The sequence below is a fragment of the Argopecten irradians genome, chromosome 9 (assembly GCF_041381155.1).
Source record: "Argopecten irradians isolate NY chromosome 9, Ai_NY, whole genome shotgun sequence".
In the NCBI taxonomy this organism is placed as follows: domain Eukaryota; kingdom Metazoa; phylum Mollusca; class Bivalvia; order Pectinida; family Pectinidae; genus Argopecten; species Argopecten irradians.
The window spans coordinates 11,654,214-11,678,035 of record NC_091142.1 but is presented as its reverse complement, the minus strand read 5'-3'; the positions used below and the strand labels follow the sequence as shown (position 1 = coordinate 11,678,035).

General features: G+C 35.3%; 1 protein-coding gene across 1 annotated transcript; it reads left to right on the top strand.

Moving 5' to 3' along the window:
- The first annotated feature begins 6,865 nt into the window (after window positions 1-6,865).
- On the top strand, window positions 6,866-21,994 carry LOC138331461 (beta-glucuronidase-like). Its single transcript, XM_069279107.1, is given in 13 exon segments — window positions 6,866-7,121; window positions 8,955-9,131; window positions 9,715-9,899; window positions 10,126-10,268; window positions 10,925-11,025; window positions 11,027-11,119; window positions 11,495-11,641; window positions 12,201-12,376; window positions 13,345-13,494; window positions 13,782-13,866; window positions 14,552-14,728; window positions 18,680-18,815; window positions 18,927-21,994. Coding segments are annotated over 13 exon segments (1,923 nt in total). The 5' UTR covers window positions 6,866-6,887; the 3' UTR covers window positions 19,046-21,994.
- The last annotated feature ends 1,828 nt before the right edge of the window (window positions 21,995-23,822 follow it).

Sequence of the window (23,822 nt, the reverse complement as noted above, 5' to 3'; positions counted from 1 at the left end):
AAATAAAATCCTTTTAATTAATCTGCATAAGAGTTGTATTTGATTGTTTGTTTTTAATCGGTATTTTAGAGGGAACTATATTGAGATGGCTTGAAGATAGGCAATTCCATTTATTGAACCTGGGTAGCGTCATCACTACTGCAGGCGGAGAAATTCGACGATATAATTCTTTATTCCCAATGTTTTGGAGGGAAATAATTTAAAATAATAAATGTTACCAGAAGAGATCTACAGTTGATATGAAACAAACCTGTTGTTGGAAGGTAAAATAGCATTAGCTGCCAAACGGGGGTACCCTAAAATCTCGATAAGATGCCACGGCTTATATTCTTTTGTTTTGTAGGAAATCCCAGGCTTATTTTCGAGAACGGTCTATTTTAAAACCCGTTTTATTATCAAAGTCAAATATCCTACAGAGTTCATAAGACATGATGCTTACTTACGAGACCGGCTTACTTTCGAAACCTTTCATCTGCGGCCTCGTTTTGGAAAAAAATACGTCATGTTCCAGATGTAAAGCTTGACTTCGCTCTGTTTTTAGAGGAGTATTTTCCTGGTCAAGCTAGGCAACTGACCACCGATATTGTTCGCTGTATGCATTGAAAATGATCTGAAGATTATATCTATGTATAGGATAAATTTCAATTTCGTAGTCTTTATATTTCATTGGGCGAAACCTACCTTTAAACAACAAAATAAATAAATAAATGATGTAAATTGGAAAATATTTAAATGAATAAATGTAAGTTGCATATTACATGTATTTTGATTAAGGTCATGTAATATTTTTACCGTCTAACGTTCTTGTTCGTCATAATTTTTACAAACAAATACTCCTGTTAGGATCATAAAGTATTAAGACCTCTGATTAATACTACAAGTTCATTGCTCTTCTTTACTATTTCCAGTCGATTCAAGAGAAGTCTGGAATCGTCGATTCAACGTCTATAGAAAGCTATACTTAATCTTTTTATACCGATTTTGCCCCGTATTCGAGTTTACTGCCAGTCGCAGGGCTAAACATAAATGTTTCAGCATTATATGCTATTGTCTAGAGAATATCTGATTATGTTTGAAACTAATTGTAATGATGTTCATGAAAATTCAAAATGTAAAGGGAGTGATCTTGTATCTTTGTAGGAAGATGTTATTTAAAAATCATATTCAAGTAGATAATTGATGTTTTGCGAGCAATTTATCTGCAAAATATTGAGTTTGTGACTGATTTGATGAAGTAGGTCACTCAGTGACCATTTGTTAGGGATTTTGCTCTATTTTAGCAAAGTTAAAAACTCAATGGATTTTGCTGAAATAATAACTTTCAACTTTCAAACCAATTAATACGGTTGAGTATTTGACATTTAGCAACTCATGCATGAGGACCTTTACGATTGATCTAAGAATAAGTAAAGAGTGGGTAGTGTAATCGTTGAAGCAAACCGTTAAATAAAATCATTAATAAAACCATAAGAACTACTGAGCCAACGAAGAAAAAATATATTTCCGGTTGCGTTCATTGTCACAATTATACTGGGTCGTATTAAAAGTGAATCCTCCGTTCATAAAACATACATTTAGAATTTTCAAACTTTAGGGGAATTCCCCTTTTTTACCGGAAGTGACGTATTGTGAGCAACAGATTACGTCTGTGTTGTGACAACACGATGGCTTCGTGCTCGATGCGTATCAATTTGAAAACATTGCATTATAACTCATCGCCTCTTTATATTTGAATTTATCTTTTTACGTACGTATACAGTTTTTTGTATTCCTAAGCTGAAGTTTTTTTCCCCTGTAAATGTGATAAAAATGGCAAGTTTTCGGCACAAAGGATGACGGTGCATTGTTGCAGCAGGCTACAGCGGTTATCAGGACATCTCGCACTTGGAGACCTCGGTACTTGGTTTTTTTTTACACCTCGACATTTTCCCGATATCTCGGCACTTGTCGGTATCTTTGTCGGTATAATGATATAAAGATACATCATTGGCCTAATCTTTAATGCCTCAACTATAAATCCTTGTTATATGAAATTACTGCAGTAGATTCTACCCCTTTTATAATTTACAGAATACGAACATAAATTGTAAAAATTAAGATTGATTATAATTTTCGACACTTGTTTATACATGTACAAGAATAGTTCTCTTTTCTTTTAAAACTCTAACCAACGACGAAGATCTAAATCTTATGTCATAAACACACGTGTTCCATGGTACAATAATAATGTACATTGTAGTTCAGACATCCGAATGTGTCAATTTACGATATATTTATACATATAAATATTCATTAACAACCTTAATGCATGTTATCATTTTTCTTTCAAGTCGGTTAATTATAAGCTCTGCAGTTATCTTTCATATCATACAATAATTAGTTTACGGCAAATTAAATCCTTAAAAGTATCTGTCAGTGACTAATGGTAAAAGATACATGGAATGTAAATTATGCTGTCGACAGACTTTTGAAGCGTGTAGTAACTTACAAAATATCGACTTAATCCCGATCTTAAGTACTAGTTAATCGGTAAGAGAATGAAATATGCTTCAATTTCTTGATTTCAGCATTTTTGAAGATGACCTCTGACAAGTGGTATTTTTTTTTCTATCAAAAACAAGAGAAGACGATTTTACACTTAGTATTACAAAAGTTACTTGCTTTACATCATTACCACCATTGAAAAGTTTGAGCTTCTAATTTTACTTCAAGATAAAGATATAAAAAAATAATTGCATCCCGAAAAAATCTGTGGCACTATGTCCTATATGCAATGAAGTACTGAATACGTATGCACCAAATCAAATTAATTTATCATTTGTGTTGATTAGATACATGTATATACATACGCGATTAAACACCCATTATAGTTCAAATGGTGAGTATCGTTTATACTCTGTCGGCGGTGGAGCATCTTGAATAAATTGGCTGTAATTTATTTTTCTGATATTCACAACTGGAATATTTGCAATATATTGATCATCGTATCGCTATAAGTCTATAACAACCTGTCATTTGACACGAACACATGCATTTTTATGTAATAAATCTTGTACCGAAGTACATGTATATGTTGGGGTTTTTTTTGCGGGAGGTCGCCGTAGATCTAGAGGCCCCGCCCCCGCCATAGCATTGGCTACAAGCCTCGATGTTCACGTGTCAGTCAATTATAATTACCAACTGATTGACGAGGTGTGTTCCATTGGTTACTGAATCATTTATTTCTGCAACCAAACCGAAGCATATGATATGAAATGTGTCGCTATACAGAAATCTTCAAGTATATGTTGCAAAAAACTTTAATTTACGTTCCGGGACTTGTATTTTGCATAACCAGAATAAAATACCTATCACTGTAAAATCTACTAAATTTGATGTATACGCCGTAAACTCCCTATGAACGGAGTAAATAGTGAACAGCTAACTTTAATTTGATTGCTGTAAAATCTTGCGATATTGGAAATTAAAGCTCAGATATGTCAATGTCTGAGGCACGTTCATGTCTTCTCAGTAACAACTTACAAATGTACCTAGCTTCAGTTAACATTTTATGCAGAGAGAACGTGGTAAACTTTCTTGTACATATATGTTTGTGGTTAAAAAAACTGAAAAGTTACGTGTATTTGGCCTATGACATTGTCGAAATCAATTCTTTACGTTTGCAAATTGCAATTAATTGTAAAATCAGATTTCCTGGTATTGTATAATTTTTTTAATATATTTCATGCCTTTTGACATATTTTTAGTTGATTGTCACAGTTTCGTTATTTAACCAAATTTTATTAAATTCCGTATGATCGTAGATAAAAATTTGCAGATTCCATAATAATGGTATGATTTTCCGTGGTCTATTTAATTTATATTTTAATGTTACATGCATTTTTATCGCCAGCGGAACATGATATTGACGTCAATTTTTTGTTAAGCACTAACACAGAATTTATGGAAAATTCGTTGAAAAACGAACGTGAAATTCGACTGAAAATTAGTCAAAATGCATTAAATATCATATATAAGAAAAGTATCATTAATATACTAAAACGAACATTCTTAAACGTGTGCAATATAGCGATTCCCCCTAATAAAAAGCTATTCCTTCGTTCGCGGTACCGCCAGGTGCTGTAAACAAACATGTTTACTTCTGTTTTAAAACTTCCTAATCTTAGTTATTGATGAAGATACTTGTAATACTATCAATTTAATAAATCGATTGTTATCATAAACTACTTTGATGCTTCTATATTGAACAATTAAGTCAATATTAAGATAAAAAGATTTCAAAATGACTTCCACACCAGACCGGAAGGCGAAATGACGAAAAGACGAAAATTAAGGTTTGTTAATATTCGTCTTTTCGGGGCGAAAAGACGAAAAGACGAAAATTAAGGTTTTTTAAATTTCGTCTTTTCGGGGCGAAAAGACGAAAAGACGAAAAGACGAAATTTAAGGTTTGTTAAATTTCGTCTTTTCGGGGCGAAAAGACGAAAAGACGAAAATTAAGGTTTGTTAATTTTCGTCTTTTCGGGGCGAAAAGACGAAAAGACGAAAAGAGACGAGAATTTTGAAGGCGAAAAGACGAGAATCAAAGTCGCTAATTAGCGTGTATCACTTTCGTCTTTTCGTGTTTGACTTTTCGTCTTTTCGTCTTTTCGCGGCGAAAAGACGAAATTTAAAGTTGTTAAATTTCGTCTTTTCGGGGCGAAAAGACGAAAAGACGAAAATTAAGGTTTCTTAATTCTCGTCTTTTCGGGGCGAAAAGACGAAAAGACGAAAAGACGAAATGGCACAAATCAGCCACCGTAATTTTCTTATGTTATTAATGTTTTTAAGAAAAATTTAAAGCTTACAGCTTATTCTATTTATCTGCCACCCAGATTGCATTTATATCTCCAATAAATGCAATCTAACAATCCTTTGATTGTTAAATATGCACTTTTCAAGATAGCTGTCAGCATTAGCCCAGGTTTTGGAAAGCAGTTTCCACAAGAGATAACAACGACAAATCAAAGACCAGATATTGTTATGTGGTCTTTGTCTACCAAATAGGTTATCCTGGTGGAGTTGACCGCACCGTGGTAAGAACGGATGGATGATACGTATGAGAAGAAGAAGGACAAATACCAGAATCTAGTAGTCGACAGAGAGGATACGACGAATAATCGTCGTATTTCTATCAGCTAAAAGCGAATATATTTGTTGAAGAAACAGGTCACACGACTTTTGGTTGTTGGATATGGAATTTATTCCACACTCGTAAATTATTTTTTAAAAGTTACAACAAGAATAAAAAAACGAAAAAAGTTCACTCGTGTGGAAAAAATTCCATGCACAACAACCACGTGTAGTGTAACCTATATATATGCATGTAAGTGAATTTCACTATTTTATATATGCATGTAAGTGAATTTCACTATTTTATATATGCATGTAAGTGAATTTCACTATTTTATATATGCATGTATGTGAATTTCACTATTTTATATATGCATGTATGTGAATTCCAATAATAATTGTTAATTTGTGATACATATGTACATGTAAATCTGTGTTCTCACTCAGGCCATTTGTTTCTGTACTATTTTTTTTCTTTTTCTCTGTTCTTTTATGACCTCTTGTAGAGCATGTATGTGACTAATTAAGTGCATAAAGTATCTTTAATCTTACAATGCTTTCGTGTAAGTTATTTAAGGAAAAGATGTTTATTTTGTTGAGGTTATGAGGGTATAATGATAATGGAGTCCGTGTATATTTTATGTAACCTCGGCCCATAAAAACCTCTGTATCACCTTCTCTAGTGGTAAACTCAAAGAATTAGCCTGCACGTTTTTAGTTCTGATGGTTCTATCGAAGGATACCACAGGTATTGATATTTGTGATGTACCGCATAATCTATAGTGTCTATGATATTTGTAAGATTCCGACAGGCGTTTGGAACAGCAAATTACAAATAGATGATTGGCAGGGATAACCGCCAAACTGTCAATGCACATACATGTACAAATAAAATTAGTTCCGTTTATCTAATGAAGCAAACATCTGTGGTTTTGTCGATATAACAATAAATCTTTTAAATATTAAATGAGATGAAGTTGAACTCCACGGTGCAAATCAGTTTGAATTCATGTTAATTATGATTACACACGTCATATCGTGGCAGGATATAAGTCTTAATTTTTAATGCATTATCTGTCAGATAAGATAATTTATTTCCCCTTACACTATCCTCATAAGTCATGTATCGGACAAAGAAAGACAAGCAGGCGCGAGTGGTCTGTGGATGGCCAGACGTTGCCAGGAACACTTTCCACAAATCAGAAAAAAATCACGACATTTAGGTAATGTACATTACTTCAGCGTGTGTCCTAATTTATAACGTTAGGTTTTTTGTTTAAAAAAAAAGAAGAGAACAGGCCATGGGGTCACTCAGACCTCTAAAACTCTCAAAAAGTTAAAAAAAAAAAAAAAAGATCCGCGTCTTTCTCAAAAAAATAATAAGGATCCTTTTTAATGTACATTTTCATTTTTGTTTCACACATTTTCTGTCGCATTTGGTTCTCCCTTTGGTTTTGGTTTGGTTTTCCAAAAATCATAAAATGTGTATAAATCATTAACAAACCGAAGAATGAACGGCCTCACAACTTTATTTAATCCTTTTGAAATAAAGTACCATATCCACTTTCGGATATCCGGTATTTAATTATACGGTATTACAATAGAAACCATGAACCCGATAGGAATTTGAAAATTCCCACCATAAAGTTTTATGTCTAACATGAGAGGTTCTCCGAACGTCATGATAAATCGGATCTGATGGAAAGAGCAAGAGTTGTTCCGGAGAAGATCATGTGACTTTATTCACATAAACAAAATGGCCGCGTCCATGTAAGATGTTGATAAAGCGAGAGAACATGAACGCACATCACTATTTCTTTAATTTTCTGTTACATTTCTGTTTATTTCATATATGCATATGTCTAGATCCATTCGGGATGCTATATCCCAAGGACTCAGAAAGCCGGACAGTAAAACTCTTGGACGGGATGTGGAATTTTCGTGTAGATAATTCGCCTAACAGAAATAAAGGATTCGAAGAAAAGTGGTATACAGTTCCCCTTTGTCAAGTATGAATACACTTTGATAGTATGCATTGCTTAATCTATTGAACTGTTAGTTTCCGGTTTATGAATGCAATTATAGAATATAACAGACAGTGCTTAATTATGAAAATGGTCATAGTTACCAGTTTTATGAGTAGTACGACGAAGTGACGTTTTTTCAATTGATTCTTCTAGTTCTACTTCTAGTTCTACCGTGTTCTTGCCTACTTTAACAGAATGAAGATTGTGCAAGTTAAGTGCGGCAAGACTTGTGTGTGAAAGATTATTTATATTTGTATTTTGATAGTCCAGTCTTGAAGGAGGAGAGGGTAGCACTTGTTGCTACTTCGGGAGGGAGAGAATTCCAGTTGGATATGGTGCGTGGAAAAAAAGATTCTTTACGTGTGGAGGGTTTACAGGAGAGAGTTCGGAAAGAGAGTGTCTGGACAGTCGATTGAGAGGTTTTAGGTATGATGTGCGGATGGCTGTCTGTTTATGAACTATTTTAAACATGGTTTTCAGATAAGAATCACAGCGTCGGTCCACCAGGCTGCGCCATTGCAAATGGTCCAGCATGTTGCCAATACTGGATGTATTCCTGTGGCGACTGGTTACAAATCCTTTTTAGCCCACCATCATCAGATGGTGGGCTATTCAAATCGCCCTGCGTCTGTGTTCCATGGTCCGCCGTCTGCGTCCATCATCCATCCGTAAACAATGCTTGTTATCACTATTTCTTAAAAAGTACTGCAGGGATTTTGTTCAAACTTCACATGGAGGTTACCCTTGGTCCCTAGTTGTGCCGCCAGACAGCCATCTTTGATTATGGCAGTTGAAGTTTGTTATCGATATTTCTTGAGATCTACTGAAGGCATTTTGTTCAAACTTCACATGGAGGGTACCCTTGGTCCCTAGTTGTGCCATATTCAAAGTTTGTTATCGCTATTTCTCAGAAAGTACTGAAGGGATCTGTCTCAAAATTCATATGTAGGTTCTCCTAGGGACCTAGTCGTGCATATTGTGTTTTGGGACCGATCGATGAACAAGGTGGTCGCCAGGCAGCCATCTTGGATTTTGATATTCAAAGTTTGTTATCGCTATTTCTCAGAAAGTACTGAAGGGAGGGATCTTTCTCAAATTTTATATTTAGGTTCCCCTAGGGACCTAGTTGTGCATATTGTATTTTGGGACCGATTGATCAACAAGATGGCCGCCAAGGAGTCATCTTGGATTTTGATAGTTGAAGTTTGTTACTGCTATTTCTCAGAAAGTATTGAAGCGATCTGTCTCAAATTTTATTTGAAGTATGTTTGAAAAAGTTTAAAAGTAGAGAAAAGATCCATCTGTCCTTTGTCAGATATAGATCATTCTTTGGTGGGCGCCAAGATCCCTCTGGGATCTTTTGTTCAAATATGGGTCCCATACTGAACTGGCGTATTCCAGCTTCGGGCGGACCAGGGCTAATGTGTAGCAATGTTTGTTATAGCAATGTGTAGAAATTGCATGTGATCTGAAGTACACGTGGTATAAAGGTCATCCAAACATGACCCCTTCTGGGATGTTGTCAGATCCTCTATTGAACAGAGTGGTTATTAGCTGCGATGACGTACTTAAGATCTGAACGACGGACGGACAATTTCTGACAGATGGTCGTCATCAGATACCCTGCCGAGAACGGACTTTAACCTGTTTAAGCTAATACATAAAACAATCTTTCATTTGGTTTTGATTTTTGCCTATAATTGATTTATAATCGTTTAGCATCTTTCAGGTAAAGTAAAGATAAAAGTATTATTTTCGATTAAAAAAAACCTACTTGCATGTACTAGTCACTTATAAATGGGTTTTTTTCATCAGACAGGGGAGGTAATTCCTATGCCTGTTCCTTCAAGCTACAATGATATCACCCAGGAAAAGGAGATCCGTGATTTTGTGGGCTGGGCTTGGTATGACCGAGAGTTTTTCTTACCTCAGGAGTGGAAGTCTAAGCGAGTTGTACTACGTGTGGACAGCGCTCACTACAATGCTATTGTGGTAATTAATGATACTTTTGAGTAAAATACTGATCAAATTTTTTTTTATCAAGATCCTAACACTGGAATATCTTTATTACAAAATCAGCACAAATAGAATACTGCAAACATTCTTACAGAATTTCAGCAGTAGTTTAATTTTAGCACTTTTTCACACTGTCTTTTTAGCGCCAATGTGCTAAACTTGTAAAATAGTGTTTTCATATTTCTTGTATTGAACAACCGAATTGCACGTATCATAATTTACTGGTTCTTTTTTTTTTTTGCAGTTGCACTATATATATTTAACTGCATTGAAATAAGTATGTTTTCAGTTAACTATTACCTTCCATGTTTTGTTAATTAAGGTTAGAGGGGAGGGGTTATACTGGAACCAAGTTGTTTGTCTGTCCGTCAGTCTGTCTGGCTTGATCTCTGTCTGTCTGTAGACACAGCTTTGTCCACTGGGCCAGCAAACTCCTCCAAAACTACTCGACAGATTTTTATAAAATTTGGTACACAGAACCCTACATGATGGGGAGTTGATTAAACTACATAGGGTTGTGTTTATACAATATAAACCAAGTCTTTTCATGTTTTTGTAGTGGGTAAATTCTAAGCAGTTGGTTGAACACGAGGGAGGTCACCTGCCATTTGAAGGGGAGATAACTCAATGGGGCATGCCCATTAAATTTGGGGGTAGCAATAGGGTGACAATAGCCATAAACAACACTTTAACACCTACCACCCTCCCACCTGGAACCATCCAATACCAACATGATACCAACAGGTAGGGACCAAGATAGTCGATTTAAGTTGTTTTCATTTTTTTGAGAATAAATGTTGATTGATATATACTGATTTTTTTATCAAGTTTTAAATTATGATAATCAAGAATTAACAAACCTTAATTTTAGTCTTTTGTGGGGTTTTTTCTTCTCCAGATTAGTCTATCTTGATTTATACTGCTATTGGTAGGATCAGGAAAAAACTTATCGCTTTGTTTTTTTCCTTAGATATCCTGAAGGCTATTTTGTCCAGAATTTGCAGATGGATTTCTTTAACTACGCTGGGCTTCACCGCCATGTCCAACTTTATACCACACCCAAGGCTTACATAGAGGATGTAATCATAGATACCAGTCTGCAGGATACAAAGGGTAAATATAAAATTAACAGATTTATGGAGACATTTCTATCCTGTCTGGTGGTTAACGTTGTTGAAAACTAACTGTGGTGATATGATTTTTTAAAAGTAATTATTTTTGATGAGTAAATTACCTGTGTTTTTGTATAATGTAATATTTATTTCTCTATTTGTTGCTGATAAAAGCATTATCTACTAGGCTATCACTAAAACCTCTCAAAATACACATTATAAATTAATTTGTACACTGGAGATGCTGTCTTGAAAAGATTGGCTGTTGATATAGGATTTCATCTTCGATTCTCCAGTGGTCACTATCACTGTCATTATATCCACCTCTGGACCATGTCATAGTAAAGCCGAAGGCATTTTAAATAGGAAAAAAAACTTAGCAATTACAGTCTTACAGAGAGACTTCTTTTGAAAACTAATCAAGAGCAAAGCCCAACTCAAAATCATACAGTACACATACCGATAATTGATTCTTTTGATGAATTCACACATCAAAGGACCAAACTATCTGTTTCATTAGTTGTCACACACAGAGCCTTTAGTTTTGCTATGATATAAATGTAGTCCAGTGGTGGATAAAACAGCGTGATAGTAACACCTGGAATATTTCGAGATTTAAAACTCATGAAATTGATGGTGAGTTCTCTCAATTTTTAGGCCTGGTCAAGTACACAGTGGTCACTAGCGGTCAGCCTGGAAATGTCCAATTAGCTGTGGAAATCATAGACCAAGATGGACAGGTGGTTGGTCGCAGTAATCATTTTCCAGGACACAATAACAGTGGACAATGCTCAATTCTGGTGGCCGTATACGATGAACAGTTCTCTCCCTGGATACCTCTATACATTCAAGGTCAGATTCATGCTGAAGTTTGAAATTTTATACCTCTGCAAATTCAAGGTCAGCTTAAGAAAAAAACTTGATGTTCATTCCTCTAGATAGTTAGATTCATTGTAAAGCTTGAACACATACATTCAAGTTGACTTTCCTGCATTCACATATAAAAGATTCATTATGAAGTTTGAAGAATTATTGATAATCATGTGGGTGAAGTACAATTTACTGTCAATTTGTCCCAACTTTCAGTGATTTTCACATCATATTTTTACATAGTTTTTGATAAATTGTACTTTTATCCGCATCATTTACACATCTCGAAACCCCCCTATTGCGTTGCAGTTGAACTTTACTACCGATTACACATGACCTTTGACCTTTGTATTGCAGATGAACCTGACCTTCCTTAGCAACCAAGTGTCTGATGTGTACCGACAAAAATTTGGTATTCGTGAGGTCAAGGTCACAGATAAACAGCTGCTGATCAACGACCGACCATTTTACTGTCATGGCGTGGCAAAACATGAGGACTCTGACGTAAGTAAACCACATAATCCAGTGAAACAGATAAAAGTTCCCTTATGATTGTTGTCTATCTCACACTTTTATACCAGGCAGATGCATGTATACTACATACAGTGAAACCTGAATAAATCGAACACTTGAATTGCATGCCATTTCCAAACTGTCCACAATCAAATTTGTTCCCTGACATTTTTATTCAAATTGTGAGTTTTCCAGACTATTGGTGTCCGGTCTGGATTATCATGGATACACTGTGTATGAATGTTTTGGCACCTTTAGGTTTAAGTTTAGCAAAATACAAAATGATTGATAAAATTAATAAAATGCTTTTATGTGGCATTGTACTAAGAAAAGACGGTGCTGAGCATGACATTTGGCATTGTCTGCATTTGACATTTAAAGTAAACTAAAACTCGAACTATTTAAGATATTTAATTGAGTGAAGTTAAATATCAGAAGAACAATGAAAAATTTACATATACATCTGCATGGCCAATTCAATTTTAGTACCAGGTACCGGTAATTGGCCAAATATTTCATCTAGTAAAATATATGTGTTTTCTTGTTACAGCTAAGAGGTAAGGGGTTGGACTACGCTCTTATTGCTAAAGACTTCAACTTACTCAAGTGGCTTGGCGCCAATTGTTTCCGAACCTCTCACTATCCATATGCTGAGGAAATCATGGACATGGCGGATGAGCAGGGAATAGTGGTCATCGATGAGAGTCCAGGCGTGGGAATCAGAGAGTAAGATGTTAGCTAAGGACGACATTGGAGCTAGTTAATTCCACCTTCTTCCAAATGTGCTTCTTCTTTCAAGATTTTAATTAAGTTGACTAAGTGTTCAAGGTAGTACAGTGAAGTCTTAATTACAATAAGATAAGAAGGTAAATATCCATCCTTGATACTCCAGGGGTTACTATCACTGATGTTATATCCACCCCTGGACTATGTCATAGTAAACTGAAGGCAACAGAACACACAGGTTATGTAGTTCTGTGATGTACATCAAAATAATCAAATAACGGTACACTGTGGTTGACTGTGTGGCTTTGAAGTCAACGTTGCTCTCTCTGCAATCATCAAAGAAGGTCTCTGCAGGCCTGTGATTGGTCAGTTTTTTTCTCTTGAACGTCATCCAGTTTTACTATGAGATAGTCCAGGGGTGGATATAATGTTAGTTACAATAACCCCTGGAGTGTCGAGGATGGTAAATGTCATAAAAAAAAAGGACCAGAATACACAGGGATACCGTATTCTGTCTTTGCATATTGCAGAGTTAGCTCCCTTGAGTATCGATTGTTACATCATTATTTTGTGAGCGCAATTCACATCGTTTTCTCCGAAACGTATGACATTACGCTCGCAAACATATGAGACCACAATCAATACCTACCCGCAAGTGCAGATAACTCTGTAATATGCAAATTGGGAATAAACAAGGGCCAGTTTAGACACATATACTGTAGTAATTAATTTAAAGTTATTACCTCCATTTCTTTTGTTGGCTATTTTTTATCAATTATTTTTACCAAAGATTTCTTCAGCACTGCTATAATGTTTCTCCCACTGATTTTGTTAAAGCCTTAATTCTTTAAGAGTTAGATTGGATTTCATTTTATTTGCTTAATAATATTTTTATAAGATATATTTAAATCCATTAAAATGGAAGACAGTTAAGTGACTTACCATGTATTTACATTTCCTCTTTTAAGAGGCAACAACTTTGGAAATTTGTCCTTGGCACACCATCTCAAGGTTATGGATGAGATGTACAGACGTGACAAAAACAGACCAGCGGTCATCTTATGGTCAGTGGCTAATGAACCAGACACAAGAAAGGATAAGTCTATATATTACTTCAAGTAAGTAGATTCTTGATATCACTTATTCATTGCCTCCATGAAAAAATCAATTCATTATCGTCAAGTATGAAATAGGTTTTTCAGCAGCCATCTTCCATGATCTCAGAAACGACAATTGAGATGTCATAATAGTAGTTACATTAAAATACCTGGTAAGAGGATGGCAGTTCATGTGCCAAACAATGCCAACTGCATTTGGTAAGATTAAATAGTGAGGTTGCAGTGAAAATATAAATATAGTAAAATGGGGTAATTTTATCTTTACATTAATTATTCCCCCTTTGCAGAACTCTCCTGTCCCATGTGAAGTCTATTGACAGCACAAGACCGGTTACTTTTGTGGCAAACTCTGACTTCAACACAGAGAAGGTGGTATGTAGATTTGTATTCCTTTGTCAATTTTAAACATTATTCATAGAATTAATAAATATAGGCTATTTTTTCGGAAAATGATATCACCCTTCAGTCGGCCGATTTTCCGTGAATTAAACAATTTTACGATTGAACATGTATCTGGTACGTTATTATTTTTTATCTTTATTATATTTTCATCACATATTATATCGTTTAAACACTTTTACAGTGATTTTTTTTCGGTGTATAACTTTACTAAACCGCCATTGTGTTGTGAACACATTTCTGTCGGTGGATTTCCTTGAATTAAACAATTTTACGAGTGAACATGCATCTGATAGTAATTATGTTCATCTTTGATATATTTTCATTGCATATTTGATCTTTTAAACACTTTTACAGTGATTTGTTCGATGCATAACTTTACAAAAATGGCGAGTAAAACTTTCGATTTTCACATGTGAATCACGACGTAATAATGCAAAAACGTGGTCAGATTTTGGTTTTCGTCCACGGATAAGCCGCACTGGTGTATTAGCCGCCTCTCCCGATTTTCAGGGAAAAAAAGTCGCGGCTTATACTCTGGAAAATACGGTAATTTACCTATTTGGTTAAAAATAGCTCTGATAGAAATATATAGTACAAACATACAGTAGTATTTACCCATTTGACATTATGATCCCTATAACCTTTGACCTTTTAGGCCCAATACACAGACATCATTTGCCTGAACCACTACAATGCCTGGTACCACGACTGTTCTCACACAGAACTCATACAGAGGCAGCTGACCTATGACCTCCAGCAGTGGTATGCCAAATATCACAAACCAATCATGATTACAGAGTATGGAGCCGATACTATAGAAGGTTTTCACCAGGTATGTATACATCCTCGATACTCTAGGGGTTACTATCACTGATGTTATATACACCCCTGGACTATCTAATAGTAAAACTGAAGGTATCAGAACAGAACAGGTAATTTTGTCCTTTGATGTACTACATCAAAGAAGTTATCTACGCGTGCGAGTATGTATTGATTCAATCTTTCCCAGGGTTCATTGCGGTCCCCACATTCACATCTGTCAATGGCACATGGACTGGCATGGCCGTCTGTTGACCTCGGTTCACAGAACAATACATTGTGCCCCCTTTATATATGACGTCACAGTGATTGTTTTTTGAAACGGCAGACGTCTTATGCAAATCGTGACTATTTACTTACAAGAAAATCTAGTGTATCCACAAAATAATCCATTATTGTTTGGTTTGATATTGAATGATCAAATGAGATAATATCAGAACTGGCAGTCATTTACAGGAAAATGATACAAAAGGAAACTTACAACATATTAAAGAATTTAGTATGTGTACGAAATACGTTTTTCAAGAATCTTGAAATTTCGCTGGGCCGTTTACAGAGGTGAAAGTGTGGGGACTGCAATGCACCCTGGGAGAGATTGGTATTGATTGTGACATCATATGTTTGCAAGCGTAACGTCATACTTTTTGGAAAAAACGACATGAATTGCGCTAACAGAATAATGATGTAACGATCGATACTTACCAGAAGTGAGTTAACTCTGTAATATGCAAATACAGAATAACGAAGTGTGCTTATAAATAAGTAAATCTGTTGGTCCACTGAGGTTCATTATAACCATGCTTTACTCTATAAATAGGTGTTTGATATGACAATGATATGCAAAGATGGAATGCACATACGTAAATTTATTGGCCTAATTTGAAATATCTTAAGTACAGACCATTTCTTAGTAATAAAACAATGCTAAATATCGACAATGAATAACGGAACACATTAAATAAATCGGCATGTTTTATTTTGCCTACCCTATCATCCGAGTTGTGGCTTCAGAATCACGCTTTACGAGTGATCTTTTCGTGCACATGGCGTTTGCGACCAAACATGATTTCAGTCTTTGATAGGCATAAAGGGTCGTTAAAACTTCCATCCTTAAGTTGGCAACCATATTTGTACCTCAAATGTTATGACCGCTAGGTTATAAACCAAACAATACTGTATAAACAATTCATAGCTTGGGCTTCAGTAATGGCTGCCAGGGAGTTAATTACCGGAAGTAGGTCAAAGGGACGCTACTATACATACACTGTACTCCGTACTCGAAAAGTCGATCTCAGGGACCGGTCGTTATACAACTTTGACGGGGCTAAAACGACCGGTCGTTAGCCACATTAGACAGGTGGTCGTTATGCAGAGTGCCATTATATAGTAAAAACGCACGGGGAGTCTAAAAACCGGTCGTTATAGACAGGCGGTCGTTATATACAGGCGGTCGTTAGAGCAGGTTTGACTGTACTGTATTACAAACATCTTACAGGAGTATTGATGGGAAATGAAAAATACTATGTTATAACAATGGATTTATTATATACATGTATTATACTTTACACATCACATGTTACAGCTATGTGACAAGGCATGAAAAGGATGTTTATGAAAAAATAATGGAAACATTTTTAATTATATTTTATGAATTATTTCTAAAGAGGTTGGAATTATTGGCTGTATTTCCAAATATATATTTAGTTCTTAAATAGTCTTTATGCATTGCATCTTACATAAACTTAAATGAATAGCAAAATTTTAATGAATTGCATATTATTATGCCAGGTCATGAATTTGGGTACATCTAGTGTTTCACACATTCGTTCTAGATTTAAAGAAAAGCTATTAATGTTTACAGACATGTGTATTATGAATTTATGAATAGTGCTATATCTGCCAAATAATTAATATCAGAAAAAAATGATAATTTTTGTGGGTAAATACTAGTATTGCAATGGAAGTGTAACTTTATACAATATTATGATCAGGAAGGGTATAGGTAATAGAGCCAACAGCTTTTAATTCTTGAAATGGGAATGTAAAACGCGATTGATAATTTTGTAGAGTCACAGAAGTTATTAGCTTAAAGATGCTCCACCGCCGACAAATGGTATTTTTTCACTATCAAAAACAGGAGCTGAGAATTTAGTATTTTTATTCACAAAAGTTACTTAATTAACACCATTACCACCATTGGAAAGTTTGAGCTTCTAATTTTACTTCAAGTTAAAATTACGAAAAATAATTAATTGCATCCCGAAAAAATTCTGTGGCACCATATCCTATATGGAATGAAGTACTGATTGTGCATGCACCAAAGGCAAAATAAATTATTTTATGTAATTTTTTGTGTTAATTAGACATACATATACACGATTAAACACTAGTGTTTCCCACAGGAAAAAAAAGGGCATGGTGCTGGGTTTTGAAAAGGGCACTTTGACCGCGATAAATAACCATCAGAGGGGCACATAGGTTATATCGACAACTTCCAAGGAAAAATCTTTAAAACTGTCTTGTTGTTTATTTAATTCTGGTTCAACTTAATATCATTTAAATGCTTTAAACTCTCTGAGTTGCTAAGTAATATCAGGACATATATTTAATTATTCTGAGTGAAAAAAAAAATGATTTTGAAAATTGTAATCTGCCGATCATATGATCATGACTATAATTTATTAACAAGAAAGATCTAAATTTCATTTATATTAATTAAAAGAATGGGGAAAATGCAAAATATATTCCTTTATTTCAATCCAATAACCTTTATTTTAATATATATCTTTATTTAAATATTAAAAATACTGTATTGATTTGAATAAGATAACATGTTTCATAATAATGGGCAATTAATTAAAATAATGTTCTAAATTTACAAGCACTAAATTAAGAAAATACAGATAATTGTTAGAGTAGTATTCAAAATATTTCAATTTAGTCTGATAGAGAAAAAAAGTTGATTTCTTTTTAACTTGATAGCCTATTAATAATTTTATCATATCTTTTTTAAAAATAAATACCGTTTTCATTTTTAAAAACGTGAATATTAGTAAAATCCTGAAATTCAATACCTCCAGATCTACTATTACAATACACCCAAAATGGCTGCCATTACAAATCAAAGCTTGTGACATCCATCAGATTTAGATAGGCCTATTAAACATTAAAAACGTGAGTAAATCATTTACAGTTGTAAGCAGTATTTGTTTTTGAAGTAATGCTCACTAGCTGTAGTCATAAAACTTATTGAAAGGCCAGCTGATTGTTTTCTAGGCTGCCGATCGGCTGCTTGACTTCAGCTTACGTAATACACAGACCTGAAAGTGACACCACAAGCCAAGGTGGAAATAGCCCAAGGCTGCTAATTAGGGCCACTGGGGTGTTGGTCAGGGGGTCAGGGAGTGGTCACACCTCTTTTGTTTACTTAATTATCAAGCCACTGCCTGGTATTTTGGTAGTTTAGTAAAAGTGTACTGGGGACAAACAGGGCACGGCGTTAGGTTATAGGGGCATGGCGTCAGGGAAAAAGGGCACGGCGCGGCGCCATGCTAATCGGGGCTGTGGGAAACACTAAACACCAATTATTGTTCAAGTGATGAATATCATTATGCTCTGTCGGCGATGGAGCATCTTTAACATTGATACTACACTTATCATCTTCTGAATAATTTAATTAAAATAAATCAAATATTTATTTTCATAATGTAGGTCATATTATGTTTCCTGCTGTCGTCCTAATTACCGCTAGTTAGTTAACTATCACTGCGCTAAACAGTAAACCAGAAAAAACAGCAAAATGAATCTTCATGTTTGGTGTTGTAACCTCATTTTAGGCTATCAATAGATATTTTCTGTGTTATCATGGTTTTTAATTTGTTTTTGTTTTGGAAAGGTAGTGGACCTTGAAGTTGGTAGGTATGAGGTTTCTTCCTGTATTATGATCAGTATATTTTTCTTCCAGGATCCATCAATCGTATTCACAGAAGAGTTTCAAGTTGAATTTATGACAGAATATCACAAAACATTTGATAACCTACGACAAGATTTCCTTGTTGGAGAAATGGTGTGGAACTTTGCAGACTTTATGACTGCTCAAGGTATGGATTTAATTAAAATCATCAGTGTGGTTGAGCTTTGTTCAGTGTTTGATAGCATTTGATACAACAGGTATAAAATTTCAGTACTTTCATTACTTTGATTTATTTCAGGTATTACTAGGGCATTTGGTAATAGAAAAGGAATATTTACTCGACAGCGGAGACCAAAAATGTCAGCTCACTTGCTACGGACAAGATACCAGGGAATGATAAACAGTCATCGGCCATGATTAAGTCATACTCTAATAACATCAAGTCGTCGATTTTTTTTTATAATTTATTAAATGATCTGGTAAATGTTTCACATTACTCACTACTATACAATCAACAGCTAGCTGTTAGTCTGAGCACAGTTTTGTTGTTTCACCCACTTTATACAGGGGTTTCAAATGTTATGGTATCTAGGTTGAGGAAGAAATTAAATTGGTTGCCTTTTCCCTTGGATATGACAGGGAAATTCTTGAAATCCTTTTCCAATCTCACTGTATGTATGTTTTGAATATTCAATAGTCGGACAAAAGAAGGCTAATATATCATGTATAGTTGCTTATGAAATAGAAAAATAAAATTTTCCGTCAAAATCACTCCGATGGCGAAGAAATTAATTTATATTACAGGAATCCTAAAATGTCCTCCCGATTGGCTATGTCCGTGTTGACATTTCCATGCAGCCTCGCTTTCAAAGAGTAAGGCAAATTTACTTTTAGAACTGTGCTAAATTTACACGAGGCTTTTCCATAATTTCAATTGGCAAAACTTGAAAACGTAAGAAGAACTTGACAGTCGTTCTGATAAGTAAGGTCTTTTTTGAAGGCCAATTAATGCATTTAGACTGGTTTTCTTGCCCAAGTATTCATTTTAACATGCTTTGTGAGTTTTAAGAATAAAAGATTTCATCATGGATATGTCATTTATATAGAGATGTCTAAACTCTCTGGAAAACTTTGGCCAGCCAACAAAAGGCTTTCAAGTGCTGAGCGACCAAACATCTTTTTGGAAAGTCTAAATACCGTATTCGACCCAATAAGCATCCAGGGCATTTAAAAGATTGAAAAAATGAAAAAGTGCTTATAAGACGAAATTATTGCAAAACAAAGTGCAAGCCTATACATTTTTTTATTTTAGTTTTTTTGGTCTTTATTTATGCCCAGGCAATTGAAATTGAGGCTTCAAAAGGGGGAGGGGTGCTTATAGGGACCCCAGCGCTAATTGGGTCGAATATGGTATATCTGTCAATATGACAGACCCATGCATACTTATTCTGTTGATTATGCCATAGATATTTTCAAATATTGATGATGTACAGAATGGAGATGCCACATGTATTGATGATGTGGTGTCGCGTTATTGTTTAGTGTAATGTAAGCTGTCTTGTACCCACATGTAAGACAGAGTTTTCTTTCATACCTATGGGTGTAATACCGGCTGGTCCAGGACAATACACTCATGTCGCATGAGGCTGTATTGCCTGGCTACCCAAGCAATAAATCTCGTGACGTCACAGTGTCAACAAAATCTCTATTTCCTCGGTAAAATTTTAACATTTTTTTCACAAATATGGCTAGTTTTACTATAAAAGATGCATACAACGGAATTCGTTATGAAAATATCATGTAATTTTTTATGTATGGAAAATTGACTTCCAGTCGTTGATTTCTTGGAAGTTTTTTCAAAATGGCGGGATATTATAGCTGTAAAATTGCAATAAAACATTGAGGTATGAAAGAAAAATACTCTTTCATAAGTGGATATGAAGGATATGGATATTCTATCCTAGGGATCACAAAATGTTGCAAAATTCTCGGCAAGCCTCGGGTTTTACTACATTTTGTGACTCTCGGTAGAATATCCCTATCCTTCATATCCACGTATGAAAGAGTCTTATATTCTCCCATACCTGACAGGGATATCCTGCGGTTGCTAGGGAAAAGACTGTCATTTACCGTGGTACAATTTAGGGAATAGACACTAGACACGGGCTTAACAATGACGTCATCGATACATGCGGAGATTATTGTCGAGAACAAAGATTCTATTAATTTTTTTTTCGGTAATAACCACATGATTACCTTGATAAGGGATCAAAAATATTTTCCCCTGAGTGCCATTATATATACACGTATATCATTATATTGTATTTTAGATGTTTAACATCTTTTTATATTTTCTTTTTCAAAATGTGCTACAATTTGTGTCAATTTGATTGAAATGACATATTTGTGGCTTTGTTAACACTTTGCTTTACATCTGAACATTTTAAATTTTTATTTGGGTTATGATAATATTACTTCGGAGTCTGTGTTCAGTCAAGGAACTATTATATGCCCACCATGACGTGGTACTGAATATCCTTGGCTAGGGAAGTTGGAAGAGGGATGTTTTATACAATTTTTTTCAGTACCTTCTAATGTATAGATAGTTACAAGTGTAACAACTGTTGCATCTTTATACCACATTGTTGGAATGTAATATTGACATTATTGAATGACATTTAAGTATTTTTCATATTGGAATTCATGTTTACTTCATGGTGCCTTTCTATATTTGTAATGACATCAAGTGGTGCCTTTCTGTTACTTGTTATGAGTTTGATTACCTGTTCTATTTTCAGGTATTCAATGTGATCAATATTGATTAAATATATTAAGTACAATTACAAGTTGAGATTATCTTCTGTAACATAGCCATATTTTGTGTGCTACATCACACTTCTTGTATGGCGCTTACTTGTTTTTAAATAAATGTATTTTTTTAACATGTAACTTCTGCATTGTTTGTAACTGATGTAGGTTTTTTTCTTATGTTTTTTTAATTAGTAATTATATAATGTGTTTGTTGTTTTATATGTACAGTTTATTTTATTAGTTTAATGTCCTATTAACAGACAGGGTCATTTAAGGATGTGCCAGGTTTGTTGGTGGAGGGAAGCCGGAGTACCCAGAAAAAAAACCACCAATCAGAGGTCAGTACTGGCAACTGCCCCACATGGGATTCGAACTCGCGACCGAGAGGTGGAGGGCTTGTGGTAATATGTCAAGACATCTTAACCACTCGGCCACCGCGGCCCTTTATATGTACACAATAAATAATAAAATGTAAGAGTTTAAGAGAAAAGATAATCAACTGTATGATATAAGCAATGCAGTCAATGTACAATAAAATCTTCTTTCATCTCTGTATATAGCTCGTCCACCTGCTTAATAGACAATTATCTCAGTCCAATTTAACATTTAATCATGATTCCTGTACATAAAAACCACTTGGCTTAAGTTGGCTATAAAGACCATTTTTGGGTCAGTAAGGTGGTCATTGTAGACAAGTTTGACATCTTTGTGTATAAGATGCTAAAATTGGAGAGCTAGAAATTATATCCACCCTAGCCTCGATTTCTCTTAACAAACTTAAGTAAAAAAATTGACTTAAGTCAGAAAATTTAACATAAGTTATATAAGGAGAAAAACTTAATTTTAGACTTAAGTCTTCACTTTTGTTTTGAGAAATCGGACCCTATATCTATAGTCCCTCTGCCTGTCAACAAAGACAAAGAAGGAGTTTCCAATCTCTATACATGTTTCTGTGTATATGCATGGTATCGCTGTGACCTACACACAGTTATCTCTGTAGCTACTTGAATGTCTTTGTAGTCTGAACAAAAATCTGCACCAGTGGAATAAAACATTTTTAGCTCACCTCTTTGAATGGTAAGTGAGCTTAATGCCATGGTGCGGCATCCATCATCCGGCGTCCGGACAGCGTCAACTTTTCCATTTAAACAGCTTCTTTTCCAAAAGTTGTAAATCTAGAGTCCAGAAATTTGGCTTATATCATGTTGGGATAAAGGGCTACAAAGTTTTTTTCCAAATGACCTTCATTCAAGGTCACAGGGGTCAAATAGGCTAAAACGATTTCTTCTTAATAACCATGAGGCCTAGAGACCAGATATTGGGCATGTGACATGCTGGGATGAAGGGTTACAAAGTTTGTTCAAATGAATGACCTTGACTTTCATTCAAGGTCATAGGGGTCAAATAGGCTAAAATATTTAAACGATTTCTTCTTAATAACTAAGAGGCCTGGAGACCTGATATGGGGCCTGAAACATGATGGGATGAAGGGCCACTATGTTTGTTTAAATGAATAACCTTGACCTTCATTCAAGGTCACAGAGGTCAAATGGGCTAAAATATTTAAGAGAGTTGGAGACGACCTGGCCCGATGCCAAACAGTGTCAGCGAAGTTCAACTTTTGCTATAGCACTGTGGTCTGGCCATACATCAGACATCTATCTGTCATAATGTCTAAGGCTGGTGTCAGGGCAAGAGTATCTCAGGCTACCCATGTAAGTACAGTGTGTGTGATTTGAGTAACTGCAGTATGTCCGTGTTGTGTCACCTTGTGATAGTGTGTTTTGGGAGACTGCAGTTTGTCTGTGTTGTGTCTCCTTGGGATAGTGTGTTTTGGGAGACTGCAGGATGTTCGTGTTGTGTCTCCTTGTGATAGTGTGTTTTGGGAGACTGCATTATGTTTGTGTTGTGTCTCCTTGTGATAGTGTGTTTTGGGAGACTGCAGGATGTCCGTGTTGTGTCTCCTTGTAATAGTGTGTTTTGGAAGACTGCAGTATGTTCGTGTTGTGTTTCTTTGTAATAGTGTGTTTTGGGAGGCTGTGGTATGTTCGTGTTGTGTCTTCTTGTGATAGTGTGTTTTGGGAGACTGCAGGATGTTCGTGTTGTGTCTCCTTCTGATAATGTGTTTTGGGTGACTGCAGGATGTTCCTGTTGTGTCTCCTTGTGATAGCGTGTTTTGGGTGACTGCAGTATGTCCATGTTGTGTCTCCTTGTAACAGTGTGTTTTGGGAGACTGCAGTATGCCCGTGTTGTGTCTCCTTGTGATAGTGTGTTTTGGGAGAGTGTAGTATGTCCGTGTTGTGTCTCCTTGTGATAGTGTGTTTTGGGAGACTGCAGTATGTGTGTATTGTGTCTCCTTGTGATAGTGTGTTTTGGGAGAGTG